At 48.6% G+C, this 14,520-nt stretch overlaps 1 protein-coding gene across 4 annotated transcripts in view; it reads left to right on the top strand.

The window, feature by feature from the left end:
* Positions 1-14,520, top strand: part of IGF1R (insulin like growth factor 1 receptor) — a 300,773-nt gene that overhangs the window by 262,891 nt on the left and 23,362 nt on the right. For all 4 annotated transcript variants that reach the window (XM_042941109.1, XM_042941110.1, XM_042941111.1 and 1 more), the window contains 6 exons: positions 1,414-1,550; positions 2,040-2,199; positions 7,020-7,122; positions 7,896-7,966; positions 12,348-12,577; positions 12,889-12,999. In XM_042941109.1, the coding sequence (XP_042797043.1) occupies positions 1,414-1,550; positions 2,040-2,199; positions 7,020-7,122; positions 7,896-7,966; positions 12,348-12,577; positions 12,889-12,999 (812 nt within the window). The remainder of the gene's footprint in view (positions 1-1,413; positions 1,551-2,039; positions 2,200-7,019; positions 7,123-7,895; positions 7,967-12,347; positions 12,578-12,888; positions 13,000-14,520) is intronic.

The raw sequence follows: 14,520 nt of genomic DNA, 5'->3' as shown, positions 1-14,520 counted from the left end.
GACACAGAGTCGAACACCCCGGGCGATGACCCTTAGTCTCCATCCTGCTCATTAAAGAATGGTGGTCATGTAGGCAAGCATGGTAGACCAGGAGCTCAGGGAAGGGAGTCTGTCTGCTCCTAATGACATCGCCTCCATCCCAGCCTGTCTATACAAAGTACTCAGGAACAGGGAGCTCCCTTCAGGGTCAACTCTCTTCCTCCCCCTTGGTGCCTCGTGCATTCCCGCGGCCCTTTTCCCCATCTGTGCACAGGGAAATTTGCGCGGTCCCTCCTGAGTTCTGGGGTCCGGTGGAATCAGTTAACTGCCTTGACTCAGAGTGACTGTCGCTTCTCAAGGTCAACTGCTGGAGTAGCCTTTAGTCCTCCTATTTGGTCTTTGCGTTCCCCTTGGAAGTTAGAAGCTGCCTGTTACTCAGACTGCCATCCATCTTTAAGGACAGGGGGCGCCTGGATGGCTCAGTCAGTTACGCATCTGACTCTTGATTTCGGCTCAGGTCTTAATCTCACAGTTCATGAGATTGAGCCCCATGTCCGGCTCTGCACTGACAGTACAGAGCCTGCTTGGGATTTTCTCTTTCTGCATTTCTCTCTCAAAATAGGTAAATAAGTTTCTTAAAAAAGGAGAGGTGAACTGCCCAGTTCTCTTTCCTGCCAGGACAGCAGGTGGTAGAAGGAGCCCAGAGTACTGGAGTCTAGCAGGGGGGCCCGGTCCTGGGGCTCACATGCAGCACGTCTCGAAGCAGCTGTCAGCCTCCCTGGCCTCAGTTTCCCCACCCTTCCAGGAGAGCCCCAGAGCAGCTCATTTCTCAGAGCCTTCGCCAGCTGTAACTTGCAGTGACTCCTGCTCACCACTTGCCTTACTGCTTTAGCAAGAGAGCAAATGCCCAGCCTTCCCTGGCGGCTGGAGGAGTTGATGGTGGCTGTGAGGGCTGGGTCCCAGCACGAGCTTCCCAGCGGCTTCCTCAACAGGCCCAGCTTGCGGGCCGTCCTTCATGCCCGCGTAAAAAAGATGCGTTTGCCTTATGCAGATGCAGACTCGGAAGGGTCTGCGTCGCGGCCTGGAGGCTTGCTGCTGCCTCCTCTGCTTGCAAGGCGCCTTTTTGATGCTGCTTCTGTTCTGCAGCATCGCATAGGTTCCTTTCTCCAGAGATAGCAGGCTTTTTTCGGGGGGCGGGGAGTCTGAGGGGAGGGAAGGGACTGTGGCATCTTGAGCCCCACAGGTCATTAGATTGCTTGGGTTCCAAAGCCGGTGCAACGTGTGAGCACCCAGCTTTGGAGGAACCTGTGTGGCCACCGCCCTCAGCCCTGCAGGCACAGCCTGGGGGGAGGGGATTCTTAGGTTAGCCTCCACCCCACCCCCGCCGAGGCGTACCCGAATCTGACCTTCTCGCTTGTTTAAATTGTTGCGCAGAAGGAGCAGACGACATTCCTGGGCCGGTGACCTGGGAGTCAAGGCCTGAAAACTCCATCTTTTTAAAGTGGCCGGAACCTGAGAATCCCAATGGACTGATTCTAATGTATGAAATAAAATATGGATCACAAATCGAGGTAAGCGTGGGGCGGTGGTCCGTACCTGGCTATGCTTCCATTCCAGTCGATGGCACAGGTCGCCTCCCGGTTAGCCGAGGACTTAACCCCATAACCCACAGAGACAAGTCAGCGAGGATTTAGGTCTTTCTGCTGCCCCACACTCTGCCCAGAGCACTCGGAATATGCGAGGAGGTGGGCTTGTTTTCGCCCTTAAGAAACTATCCCCCTTGCAGAAAGCGATCTTCTGGCACAGAATAGATTGGTTTCAGTAACCCTTAATCTTTCTGCAGCTCTTTTTGATTACAAAGAAAGAAAGAAAGAAAGAAAAGTTCCTTTAGAACTTGGGTGTGTGTATGGTCACTGGAAGACGGCCATTCAACACTGGGTTCCTTTCCTGTTCTCGCACATCGGGATCACTGTTGGGTGGGATGTGAGACACTGGGTAGCAAGAGGCACCCATTTCTCACATGCTCGTGGGGAGTTGGCACCTATGTTTTTTTCCCCCAGGATCAGCGGGAATGTGTATCCAGACAGGAGTACCGGAAGTATGGAGGCGCCAAGCTTAACCGGCTCAACCCGGGGAACTATACGGCCCGGATCCAGGCCACCTCTCTCTCTGGAAATGGGTCGTGGACGGATCCCGTGTTCTTCTACGTCCCCGCCAAAAGTAAGGCTTGCGGAGGGAGTAGCTGGGAACCCCAAAAGCAGGCTGGGCCGGGACCAGGGAAGCCTGGGCTGTCGGGCCCTCTGACTTTCTGATTCCATGTTGGAGCCGAGTTGGGCACATCTCAGAAGGGTCGTGCTTCTGCCAGCATCTCGTTTGGGAGCTCCAGCTGGGCTGCCGCCGCTGTTGAGGGTTCCTACCTCTCTTGTGGGGCAGGGAGAGGGTCAGAGCCCCTTTCCAGGGAGGGCTTTTGAGGGGGCCTTTGCTTCCAACGTGTTTAATGTCCAAAGCATTTTTACAAAGTGCTGAGTTGACCATTCTGCCCCTTGTCCAGTTAGGGCTGCTAGTTAGGTCTCAGATTCAGGGCTTCGAATCCTAAAGGGTGACAGAAATCTGGGGGCCTCCAGTCCAGCCTGTTCAGGAGAGGAGTCCTTGTGGTAGCATCACAGGCCTTGTCCCCTTCCCTGCCTGCCAGTAAACTACAGATGTACTTTGAAAGCACAAACACATGCAGAATGTGCCCAGTGTTCGCCGGCTGGCACCCAGACTGGGCCATGTTGTGATTTTATGCTCAAACCGTTGACAAGACAGAATTCTTAGAAGGCCGTTCTAGACAAGGATTTCAGATTTTAAAACTGAGTTTTGTAAAATGTGTAGGTACACCAAGGGCCCTATGGTTGGTTCGCCAAGAAAATGCAGTATTTTCTGTGGTGACATAAATATTCCTTATCATTTCCATATTGAGTTTCTCTTTCTAATTAGGAACCCGGTTTTTTTTTAAGATTATTTCACGTTCAGTTATTGGGGTCAAATTTGGCATAACACTGCTCCTTACTGCCCCACATGGAAGCACAGACCCACCTTGCTTACTGGTGCTACTTTTGGGTCCAGTGGATGGTCCCCACCTCCCTGGTCCCTCCTAGTATCCACCTCTGTGCTGCCCTGATTTGCTGTCTGAGGTTTTTATTTTTATTTTTTTTTAATTTTTTAATGTTTTATTTATTTTTGACAGACAGAGGGCGAGCGGAAGAGAGGCAGAGAGAGAGGGAGACACAGAATCTAAAATAGGTTCTGGGCTCTGAGCTGTCAGCACAGAGCCCCATGCGGGGCTTGAACTTATAAGCCATGAGATCATGACCTGAGCCAAAGTTGGACGCCACTCAGGCGCCCCGAGTTTTTAAGTTCTGGACTTCAGCCATTCCGGCAGTCCACCTGGTTAGTGCCTAATAGCCAAAGACAGGTATTTGAAAATCCTAATAGTACAAATATCAGAAGAAGAATGGAGTGAATAGAACTGCAGACCTCAAGGTAGCATTTTTATGAGCCTGGCCCTGTGCCAAGTTTTAGGGGTAAACAGATAGCTGAGGCAGGTTATTCCATCAACTAAAGTAGTCTGAACTCCCCATGGGGTCCACTTACCCTGCTCTTACCAGTGTGCCTGTGCCACCCAGTCCAGTGCTAGAACCTTCACCATAGTTCTGTCTAGAGTAGCATCTAGCTTCCTCTTCTCCCCTCCCCTCTCCTCATCCCTTAGGAACAAGAGCCTCGGTTTAGGGGTCGGTCGAGCATCAGGCTGCGACCTTTGAAATAGCAGCTCTGACTTACCTTCAGAGAAGTCGAGGCCCTCTGTGCCATGGCTACCCCATCTTTAACCCCGTGAGCGCTAGGTTCCCACTGGAAACCGGGAGTCCCTCTGATGGACTCTTTCCAGCAGAAGTTGACATCTACTGCAGGAAAATTAAATCTGCATGCCCGCTTTGCTGCTGGGAGGTTTGTCCTCATGTCAGACAAGACTCTCCTGTCCTAGTGCAGTGTCTCTTCCTCCTGTTTAATCCTCAGAGGAGACAGAAGCTTTACAAAAAGGCTTTCTGGCAACTGCTGTCCTTTAAGGAGCCCTTCATGTGCTTGAAAACTATTAAATTACTCTCCAGACTTTTCTTCTCCAGACTAAATAATCTCTGGTCTTTTGGCCCTTTCTTGTAGCCCCAGTCTCAGAGACCAATTTTCTACCCGTCTAATCATTTTGTTCTTCTCTGGCTGTGTTCCCGTTTGTCCACGTTCCCGTTGAAATGTGGGACTCAGAAAGAACACGGTACAGCCTGACCGGTAGTATCAGTGATACAAATATAAGAAATAGTCCTCAGGAAGAAAAACTAAAACCCTACTGGCTTCCCAAAGGCAGTGATAACTTGAGAGTATTTTCAAGAATTGGAAAATGCAGGAGACTGAATCCATTTCTGAGAGCTATCTGATAAAAAATGTCTTTAACTTTTTTTTTTATTTTAGAGCATGAGCAGGGGGAGGGGGGCAGAGAGAGAGAGAGAGAGAGAGGGAGAGAATCTTAAGCAGGCTCCATGCTCAGCGCAGAGCCCAACACCAGGCTCAATTCCATGACCTCGGGATCATGAGCTGAAATCAAGAGTCGGACACTCACCCGACTGAGCCACCCAGATGCCCCCAAAATGTCTTTAATTTTAAAAGCACAATAGCTTGGGGCTCCTGGGTGGCTCAGTCAGTTAAGCATCCAACTTTGGCTCAGGTCATGGTCTCACTGTTGTGAGTTCAAGCCCCGCGTCAGGCTCTGTGCTGACAGCTCAGAGCCTGGAGCCTGCTTCGGGTTCTGTGTCTCCCTCTCTGTCTGCCCCTCCCCTGCTCGCGTACCTCAAACTCAAACCAAAATCACAGCTGCTACCCTCAGAGTATCTCTCTGGCCTCTGTTCCCAAGGTCAGTGAGTGGCACCATAATCCATGCCCCACCCAAGCCTGGACCGTTACAGCCATTCCCCACCTTTTCTTTCTCCCCAGCCACCCACTTCTCATTCAGCAACCCCCACCCCCCGCCCCCTGTCACACTGATTTAGCCTCTCGTGTGCGACTGAAATCCAACCCCTGTTGCCACCACTTCAGGTGCTTGCTTTTTGGGGCAGCTCTGAGCTGTGGGTACAGGAAGCGTGTACCCTCCCAATCCCAGGACCATGGCTTACCTGCTCCCTGTGTGACCCTTGGGGAGTTCAGGTCACCTCTGGGAGTCTTCTTCTATGGAAAAGGACCAGTGGTCTCTTTGTGAGGTCTGGGCTAGATAACGCAGCACAAACCAAGGTCCCTGCCCCCTGGCCCAGGACCTCCAGGACCCGCAGTGCCTCCTCCATGCTGCCAGCCCGCTGCAGGCTGGCCTCACGCACAGCCATCTCTCCAGACACACATCTGATCGGTTCACTGCGGGGCCTGAGAGCTCACACTGGCTGCCTTTCATCTGCAGAATGAGGTTCAAACTGCTCAGCTTGAACAGGCCCCTTGGGAACCAGTCTCCAGTATCCTTTCCAGCCGTTCCTCTGCACTTGGAAGGCTTCCCCTGGCTCCCTTCTCGCCTCTCCCTTCCCCTCTGCATCCCTGCAGTGTGTGCAGCCCACTTTTTTCGGTTCTTGTGCTACCTGTGGACACACTCATCTCCCGCATCCAGGAGAATCTTCCAGAGCATGCGTCAGCATCCCCAGTGTCCAGCCTGGCTCCTGTCATATGAGGGCTGGTGACAGTGGGGAGCAGGTGTTTCGGTCAAGCTTGTAATTAGACCCAAACATTTAGGGAGAATTCAGAGCAATTTCGGCAAGGGGTGCCATCGAGTTAGTTGTGGTTTTTGGGGGGGTTTTTTGTTTTGTTTTTTGTTTTCTTTTTAATTGTCTGTGAAACTGTCTTAACAGATAAAGTTCAAGGCACCCAGGTGGCTCAGTCAAATGTCTGACTCTTGACTTCAGCTCAGGTCATGATCTCACAGTTCATGGGAGCCAGCCCCGAGTTGGTCTCTGCACTGACAGTGAGGAGCCTGCCTGGGATTCTGTCTCTCCCTTTCTCTCTACCCCCCTCCTGCTCACACACACGCACTTTCTCTGTCTCTTTCTCTCAAAATAAATAAACATTTGAAAAAATTATCTTAGGGGAAAAAAAGGGGGCACCTGGGTGGCTCAGTTGGTTAAGCATCCGACTTCGGTTCAGGTCATGATCTTATAGTTCGTGGGTTCAAGCCCCACATCGGGCTGTGTACTGACAGCTCAGAACCTGGAGCCTGCTTCGGATTCTGTGTCTTTCTCTCCATGCCCCTCCCTGGCTTGCGTTCTGTCTCTCTCTCTCTCTCTCTCTCAAAAATAAACATTAAAAAAAATTCTTCTTAAATAAAAACAAGCATCAGTACCACTTGAGCACTATTTATGTAAAACTCTATTCATTTTATTTTAGCAAATTTATTTATATATATATGTATGTATACATATATGTATGTATACATTAACAGTCATTGAATTGCATACAAATATTATTTCACTTGAGCCCACCATTTGAACTATTATTTCAGAATACACTGTACTTTTTAAAAAAATATTTACTTATTTTTAGTAGAAAGATAGCACATGAGTGGGGGAAGGGCAGAGAGAGGGGGACAGAAGATCTGAAGCAGGCTCTGTACTGACAGCAGAGAGCCTGATGTGGAGCTTCAAACTCACAAACCATGAGATCATGACCTGAGCCAAAGTCAGACGCTTAACCACTTGAGCTCAACACCCGGGTGCCCCGGGAATACACTGTACTTCAAAAATGACTATACTCCTCAGTACACACTTATTTTATCTCCACCCCCACTGCCCCCCCAGATAACTCAGGGGTTTTTGCCGTGTCCTATCCAATACCATTTACCTTCAGAATTCCTAGTTTGTGATAGGGCAGTCAAGGAATTTTGGGGGATTTTTTTTTTCATATTTCCAGCTTAAAAAAAAAAAAAAAGAGGACCAGCTTGTTCACCCAGTGATATTTTATCATTTCCCTTGTCTCGGCAGTAACATATGAAAATTTCATCCACCTGATCATCGCTCTGCCTGTTGCCGTCCTGCTGATAGTGGGGGGACTGGTTATCATGTTGTACGTCTTCCACAGAAAAAGGTGAGAGCCTCCGGGAAAAGCTCAGACACTTTTTGTGGCTGTGCGCTCTGATGATTTGAACCTGAGTTCAGGTACGCGATTTGAGGATTTTGAGGAAATACCCCATGGGTCGGGAAACCTGATTTTCCAATCAGTGCTCTTCACAGGAAAAGGGAACGTTTCCTAACGAGTCAGTGACAACAGAAAATATATCTCGGGCCGGTAGGGTTTGTCCCCTTGCTGGTTGCACCCTCAGATACCGCTGCTTATGCAGAGATTTTCCAAACCCAGTGTCCCAGCCTTTTCTATCCAGTAGACCTTTCAATTTCCAATGAAGTAAAGAAACAGTTGTTTGTTTTTGGTTTTTTGTTTTTTTCTTAATTTGGGGGAGAGCGAAAGTAGGGGAGTGGCAGAGAGAGGAGGGCAGACAGAGGAACTGAAGTGGGCTCTGTGTGGACAGCGCAGAACCAGAGGTGGGGCTTGAACTCATGAACCATGAGATCATGACCCTGAGCCAAAGTCGGACGCCCAATCGACAGAGCCACCCGGCGCCCCAAGAAACAAATGTTTCTTACAAGGCTTTCATCCAAGACCACTGAGGAAGCCCAGAGCTCTGTTAGCAGATGTCTTCGGCCCCAGGCAGATGGGGGAGTGTAGGTGAGGGTCTGCAGGCAGTAGGTGCCCCTTGCTCCCTTCCTCCTGATACTTAAAACAGGATAAATAAAGCTGATAGAGCAAAGATGAGATGTGTGCACGTCGGGTTTTTTTTAACCTGAATTTTTTCCTTCTTACAGAAATAACAGCAGGCTGGGGAATGGAGTGCTGTATGCTTCGGTGAACCCAGAGTACTTCAGTGCCGCAGATGGTAAGCAGCTAAGCTCCGGGCACTGCCTGGACCCAGTCAGGTCCCAGACTGGGGAGCTTTCAGGAGTGCGGCTAATTTAGGGAGAAGAGGTTTGCGTCATTTGACGTAACTTTGGCTTCAAATACGTCGTCATTAACACTTTCTTTAAATTTTTATTATTTTTTTTAAGTTAATTTATTTTGAGAGAGAGAGAAAGAGCGAGTAGGGGAGGGGCAGAGGGAGGGGGAGAGAGAGAGAGAGAGAGAGAGAGAGAGAGAGAGAGAGAATCCCAAGCAGGCTCTGAGCTGTCAGCGCAGAGCTCATCGCAGGGCTTGAACTCACAAACCGTGAGATCGTGACCTGAGCCAAAGTCAGACGCTTACTGGACTGAGTCACCCAGGTGCCCCGCCCCCTTTCTCTTTTAAATCAGTTTTTAGCAGTTCACTGAATATGTCGAAAATTCTGGGACTGTATGGAATGCCCCCAAAGAAAAACAGTCTTCAGAGACAACTGGTCACCACAGTTGTCAATTTACTTAATTGCCTGAGATTTTATGCTAGGATGACAAAAGTTGTTTAATTGTTGACATCTAGTCAGAGGATACGCTGCAGCTGACCAAATAGTTCCTTTAAACCTGTTTCAGCCTGAGTTTCGTATCGCTATGATGGTCTTTGATCACTCATGGCTTCTCTGCATTTTTCTGTCTTGGAGTTTTTCTGCTCATTCCCTCCTGACCAGGCTCCTATGACTTATACCCTCACGGCCCATTCACATACCCTTGGGTAATAACTCATGAGGTCCATTTAGTTAAGTGACTGAGGTCTGACTTGGCAGTTGGGTTCTATTCGATGCTTATTTCGTTTTTTCCTTATTTACTGTCTCTTCTCCCTATTGTGCTTGAATCCAAACCTTTATAAGTAAGTCCAGGCCGGGCACTGGTCCTGGGGTCTAGTGATACTGGCACTTGCCGGGGGCTTTTACGAACGCTGTTCCCTTTGATTCCTGTGTCCCGGTAAGGTGGCTTTTCTTATGCCCGCCTGTCTGTAGGTGAGGCGCTGAGGTTCAGCGGACACATGTGCATAACTAGGTGGTTGAGAAGTCAGGATGACATGGTCTCTGGCATCTTGTCGACCGCAGGGAAGCTGACCCACAGGAGGAGCTGGCTTGGGTCCACCAGATAAGCCAATGAGTACATGAATTCAGGGAGGTGTGTTTAGAAACAGTGTGTGCCTCCTTCTTGCTTCAGGTGAAGTGAAAGTTGGTGTGCAGAACGTGTGAAATGGAGTTGTGATTATTCTGATCGATTACCCTGAGTAAATGGAAAACATAAGAAAACACACTGACGCTTTAAAAGCACTATATAAATGTGTAAAGTTGTTATGATTTCTCTAATAATTTCTAATTCAGTTCTGTTTACAGCAAAGCCGATCAACAGCAGCCTCCCCTGAATGGGAATCAAGTGCAGAATAAGGACATTCTTCCTGATTCTATAGATGTCTCACAAAGTTGTATTTTTTAATGTCTTTATTTTATTTTTATTTTGAGAAAGAACGAACAGAGGAGGGGCAGAGAGAGAGAGGGAGAGAGAATCTCAAGCAGGCTCCACACTGTCAGCACAGAGCCTGATGCAGGGCTTGACCCCGTGAACTGTGAGATTGTGACCTGAGCCGAAATCAAGAGTGGGACGCCTAAACAACTAAGCCAGCCAGGTGCCCCACAAAGCTGTACTTTTAATAGGCATGTAGGTATGTGTGTACATATACATACACATGTACACACACACATATTTCTATACTCCTTTATGTAATGTATGTATGTATATAAGACATAGAGAACATTCTGGAAGGATACACACCAAATTTAAAATAGTAGTTACTTGTGGAAAGTATCTTTTTCTTTATTAAAAAAAAAAGCAAAAAGATTTTTATGCATTGCTTATATAATTAATAGCTTTTTTTTTTTTTAAGTCAGATAAGGTAAGGAGTCATCACACACTTAATGGAATTTATGAGGGAAATGCAAGGCCACTTTCCTTCTCTGTAGAGGTGGAATAAGGCTATTCCAGAGAATTTGCTCTGCTTTGAAATAAAGCACAGAAGACTGGCATTTTGTCATTTTGACTATGAAGTGTCCAGGAAGCTTAGAAAGAGCATTAATACAATAATATCAGACTCTAAGGGTGATTTGAATGCAAATTTTATATCTTTCCAGAACTACTTTCATAATATGCCTTGATTCGCCTTTAAAAATAAAATAAAAACCCAACACACTGTCACCCAGGCCAACAACAGGTAGGAACACGGTCACCTCATTTGAACTTAATTTATTCGGCCATTTGACAAACACCTTATAGCTAGTCTCCTCGAGGGGCGACAAAATGACATTGCAGTTCGAAAATGCTTTAAAAACTTCTTTCTCCAGAAGCTATTCTGCACGTCACCATTCTCCAGAATATACCGAAAATCCCCTCTAGGGAAGTGCTGATAACATTGTGCACATAACCCGTTGCCGGCTGGCGGGGCTTAGGACCTGCTGGCTCGAGTCAGAGCTGCTGGGTTGAATTTAGAGAAAGAGATTGCAAGTATTGACTTCAGGGACCTCCCAAGGAAGGAATGGGATTGGTTTTAACTCCGTGTTTTATGGTGTGCTACAGAGTTAATTCTGATTAAAAGCAAGCCCGGATTTTCGGAGATAAACGGATACAGGCGGTTTCTCTTTATACTTTCTGAGGGGTATCGTGAAGAGTCTTATCTACTGGCTTGTCTTACATACTTTCTCTCCTAAGCAAGCCTCAGCCTCTTCTTAGGGGCCGTATAACATCTAAGCCACATAGAAGGTAGACTCCCGTTTACGAAATTCCTAAACTACATATGTAATGGGAAATACAAAAGTTCATATGAGAGAAAATTCTAGATTGATGAACATAGGCCATATTGGACACTCCTCAGTGGCGTAAGTTGGTGGGATCTCTTGGGCCTAATTTATAGACGTCTTTCCTTCCAGGCATAAAAGTACAGGAGACCCAGTGGTGTTGGAATACAGCTGCCAGCCACTGCTTCTCCCACATCCAGCCGTAAGAGCAAGGTTAACGTCCAAAAGCATACAAGCAAACACAGATGCCATCGCAGCTCCCCAGTCCTGCATTTCTGAGCCGGGACCCCTTCCTGGTATACAGTGGAGCCTGCTGGGAATCCCCCTCTCTGGCAAGGACAGAAGCACACACAGCATTAGAAGGATGTCCTTATAACTGAAATTTCTTAGGGAGGTAATGGAACAGGTCACAGTTTTCTTTTTCTTTTTCATTCTGCCCATCTGAGTTGTGGGATGGATCCTCTGTATTGTTTTCTTTTCTTTCTTACCTCCCTTCTCCCTTTTCCTCTTTCTTTCTCCTTCCTGCCTGCCTGGAATTACTTCTTTGTTTTCTTAAACCAGATTGACTGAAAGCCTTGGCTGGAGAAGTCATGTTCAGGCTCTGTCTTACCATGTCCCACCTCCCAGCCCCTCAACCCAGTTGTGGGCGGTCCCTGAGTTCATGGAACTCAGGCCAGGGCCCTGGGGAGACCCCTGTGCTCATCAGCTGTCCCTCCACCTTGCTCACCACTGATGGTCCTTGGTGCCAGAGTTCAGCAGCTTCTGTTCCTATATAGACACCCCAGGGGCTTCGGTGAGGCTGGAGACACTTGTCTAAACTAGAATAGTGCTACCAATAGAAATAGAAGGCCAGTCCCATATGTAACCACAAGTTTTTCTAATAACCACGTTTAAAAAAGTATAAAAGAAACAGGTGAGGGGCACCTGCCGTGGCTCAGTCAATTGAAATCCCACTTCACTTAGGTCACGATCTCACAATCCGTGAGTTCAAGCCCCACATCAGGCTCACTGCTGTCAGTGAAGAGCCCACTTCAGATCCTCTGTCCTCCCTCTCTCTCTGCCCCTTCCCCACTCACGCTCGCTCTCTCTATAACATGAAAAAACATTAAAAAAAGAGGTGAAAAAGTGTTCACGATACACGTTATTTAACCCGGTATGTCCAAAGTATTATCAATTTAAATAGGTAGTCAGTCTAAAAACTATTGAAATATTTGCGTGATTTTTTTTTTCGTACTAAGTCTTTGAAGCCTGTTGTGAATTCTATACTTAGCGCATCTCAAATTGGATTCCTTTGTGGTTCTTGTGTGCTGTTAGTATCCTAAAATTATCTCAGAATCCTTGAAGACTTGAAATACCAGTGTGTGACCGTGTAGCTGTCTTGCAAAGATTTCAGGACAAGCCGTGTCACTGTTTCCTGATGTTCTCTGTGGACTTCAGGAAGTGGCATCTTGTATTCTGGTTTCCCCAAAAGCACCTTCTGCCCAGGGGCTCCCTGCCTTACCTGTTTCGGTTCTGGTTTCTTCTTCTCCAGTGTATGTACCTGATGAGTGGGAGGTTGCTCGGGAGAAAATCACCATGAGCCGAGAGCTGGGGCAGGGCTCGTTCGGGATGGTCTACGAAGGAGTTGCCAAAGGCGTGGTTAAAGATGAGCCCGAAACCAGGGTGGCCATCAAAACGGTGAACGAGGCCGCGAGCATGCGTGAAAGGATTGAATTTCTCAACGAGGCTTCAGTGATGAAGGAGTTCAATTGTCACCATGTGGTAAGAGAATGCCCTGAGAAGCCAGAAACTGACGCAGGGAGAACACCTCAGTGGGGCCCCCCAGAGTGTCAGTGGCATCACTTGGGGGTTTGGTGTCTCGCCCCGCCTTCCAGAGTTCCCCATCACCTCACTATTGGCCCTTAGACACCTGTGCACTAGCAGCTCTGGCTGTGGTGTAGACCCCGGCTAGTGGGGGCCCTGTGGCCTGCACATCTGGGCTCTGCAGGTCACAGACTATTCTAGCAGCCTGGATGGGGACTGTCGCGGGCAACCCTCACCCTCTGAGTCCTTCTCTCTGTCATTCCTCCCAGGTGCGGTTGCTGGGCGTGGTGTCCCAGGGCCAGCCGACGCTGGTCATCATGGAACTGATGACGCGGGGCGATCTCAAAAGTTATCTCAGGTCTCTGAGGCCAGAAATAGAGGTCAGTTTTGGTTTTCATGGACTTCATACGTTACCTGTTCTTTCTTTAGCACCTTCCTACCACATCCCCCCCAGAAGATATTGTGTGTTTATTTTTTATTTTTAAGAAATTTTTTTGAGTGTGAGCCGGGGAGGGGCAGAGAGAAGGGGAGACACAGAACGGGAAGCAGGCTTCCGGCTCCAAGCTGTCAGCACAGAGCCCGACCCGGGGTCAAACTCACAAACCGTGAGATCATGACGTGAGCCGAAGTCAGATACCCAACCAACGGAGCCACCAGGCACCCCTGTGTCTTTAAACCTGCTTACTTTTCTTTTTTTCTTTTCTTTTTTTTTTTTAACGTTTATTTATTTTTTTGAGACAGAGAGAGACAGAGCATGAACGGGGGAGGGGCAGAGAGAGAGGGAGACACAGAATTGGAAGCAGGCTCCAGGCTCTGAGCCATCAGCCCAGAGCCCGATGCGGGGCTCGAACTCACGGACCGCGAGATGGTGACCTGAGCTGAAGTCGGCCGCTTAACTGACTGAGCCACCCAGGCGCCCCTAAACCTGCTTACTTTTCAACATTGAATGTTTCTTGCTGCATGCTTGGTTACAGGTTCTTTGTATGAAAGATGTCCCCGACTAGAGAGAGACCTCAAGATTTTGTGGGAGCCCCTTGCCATTTCTCAGATACCCTTCTACTTAACCCCTCTGTGCTCCTGTTCTGCATTCCGCCCCCCTCTAGTTCCCTCCTCTGCCGCAGGTGCTCCCTGACTTCTCCCTGCGTCTGCACAGCTTCCTCCCTGAAGCCTTCCCTGCTCCCCTGCCCGGAAGGCAGGAACCCTCCATGACTGCTCCCCTAGCACCAACTCTCTCTTCTATGGTCCTCCGAGTGGATTCCCCTTCCACCCCATCGTGTTCAGCTTTTCCTCCCAGGCTCTGAGCGCTGCCAGTTCAGGGTCCGTGTTTGTGGCAGGCAGTCTTTCAGTAAACGCCTGTCAGAGTTCAATGTTAGGTTGACGTGATTCTTGTTGCTGGTGTGGTTTCCCACCTGGCTCTGTACACATAGATGCCCCCTTATTCATGAGCCCCCTCCCCACACACGTCCCTTCCCCAGGCTGTCAACAGTCTGAGCCTTTGAGACCGGGAGGCCCTGTTTTCTCGAACTCTGCATCCACATGTCAGGCTTGATCCTGAGGCAGAATGATAATCACCTCGGCTGCACAGTGTCTGCTTAGTCTAGTAAAAAAGACCAATTTGTGTTATGAGCTTCAACTTGTAAACCTGCTGAAGTCCTCTGCAATTTTTCATTAGTCACTGTGGTGTCTCCCCGTCTGTGGCATGAACCCACAAGGCAGCTTTTTAACATATGGAAGCATGACTCCAAGTGAGTCACTCTAGGAATAAACTGGTAGATAAATACTTACAAATAATACCAGCAACATCTGCCTTTCATTCGGCCCCCTCGGTGGGTCTGAAGGCCTCACTTTCACCCTGACTTTGCTCTGTGGTGAGCAGGCTTTGCATCTGCTTGTATTCCCAG

Source organism: Panthera leo, chromosome B3 (genome assembly GCF_018350215.1).
Source record: "Panthera leo isolate Ple1 chromosome B3, P.leo_Ple1_pat1.1, whole genome shotgun sequence".
Taxonomy (NCBI): domain Eukaryota; kingdom Metazoa; phylum Chordata; class Mammalia; order Carnivora; family Felidae; genus Panthera; species Panthera leo.
Note: the sequence above shows the minus strand (reverse complement) of the source record. Positions and strands in the feature narration are given on the sequence as shown.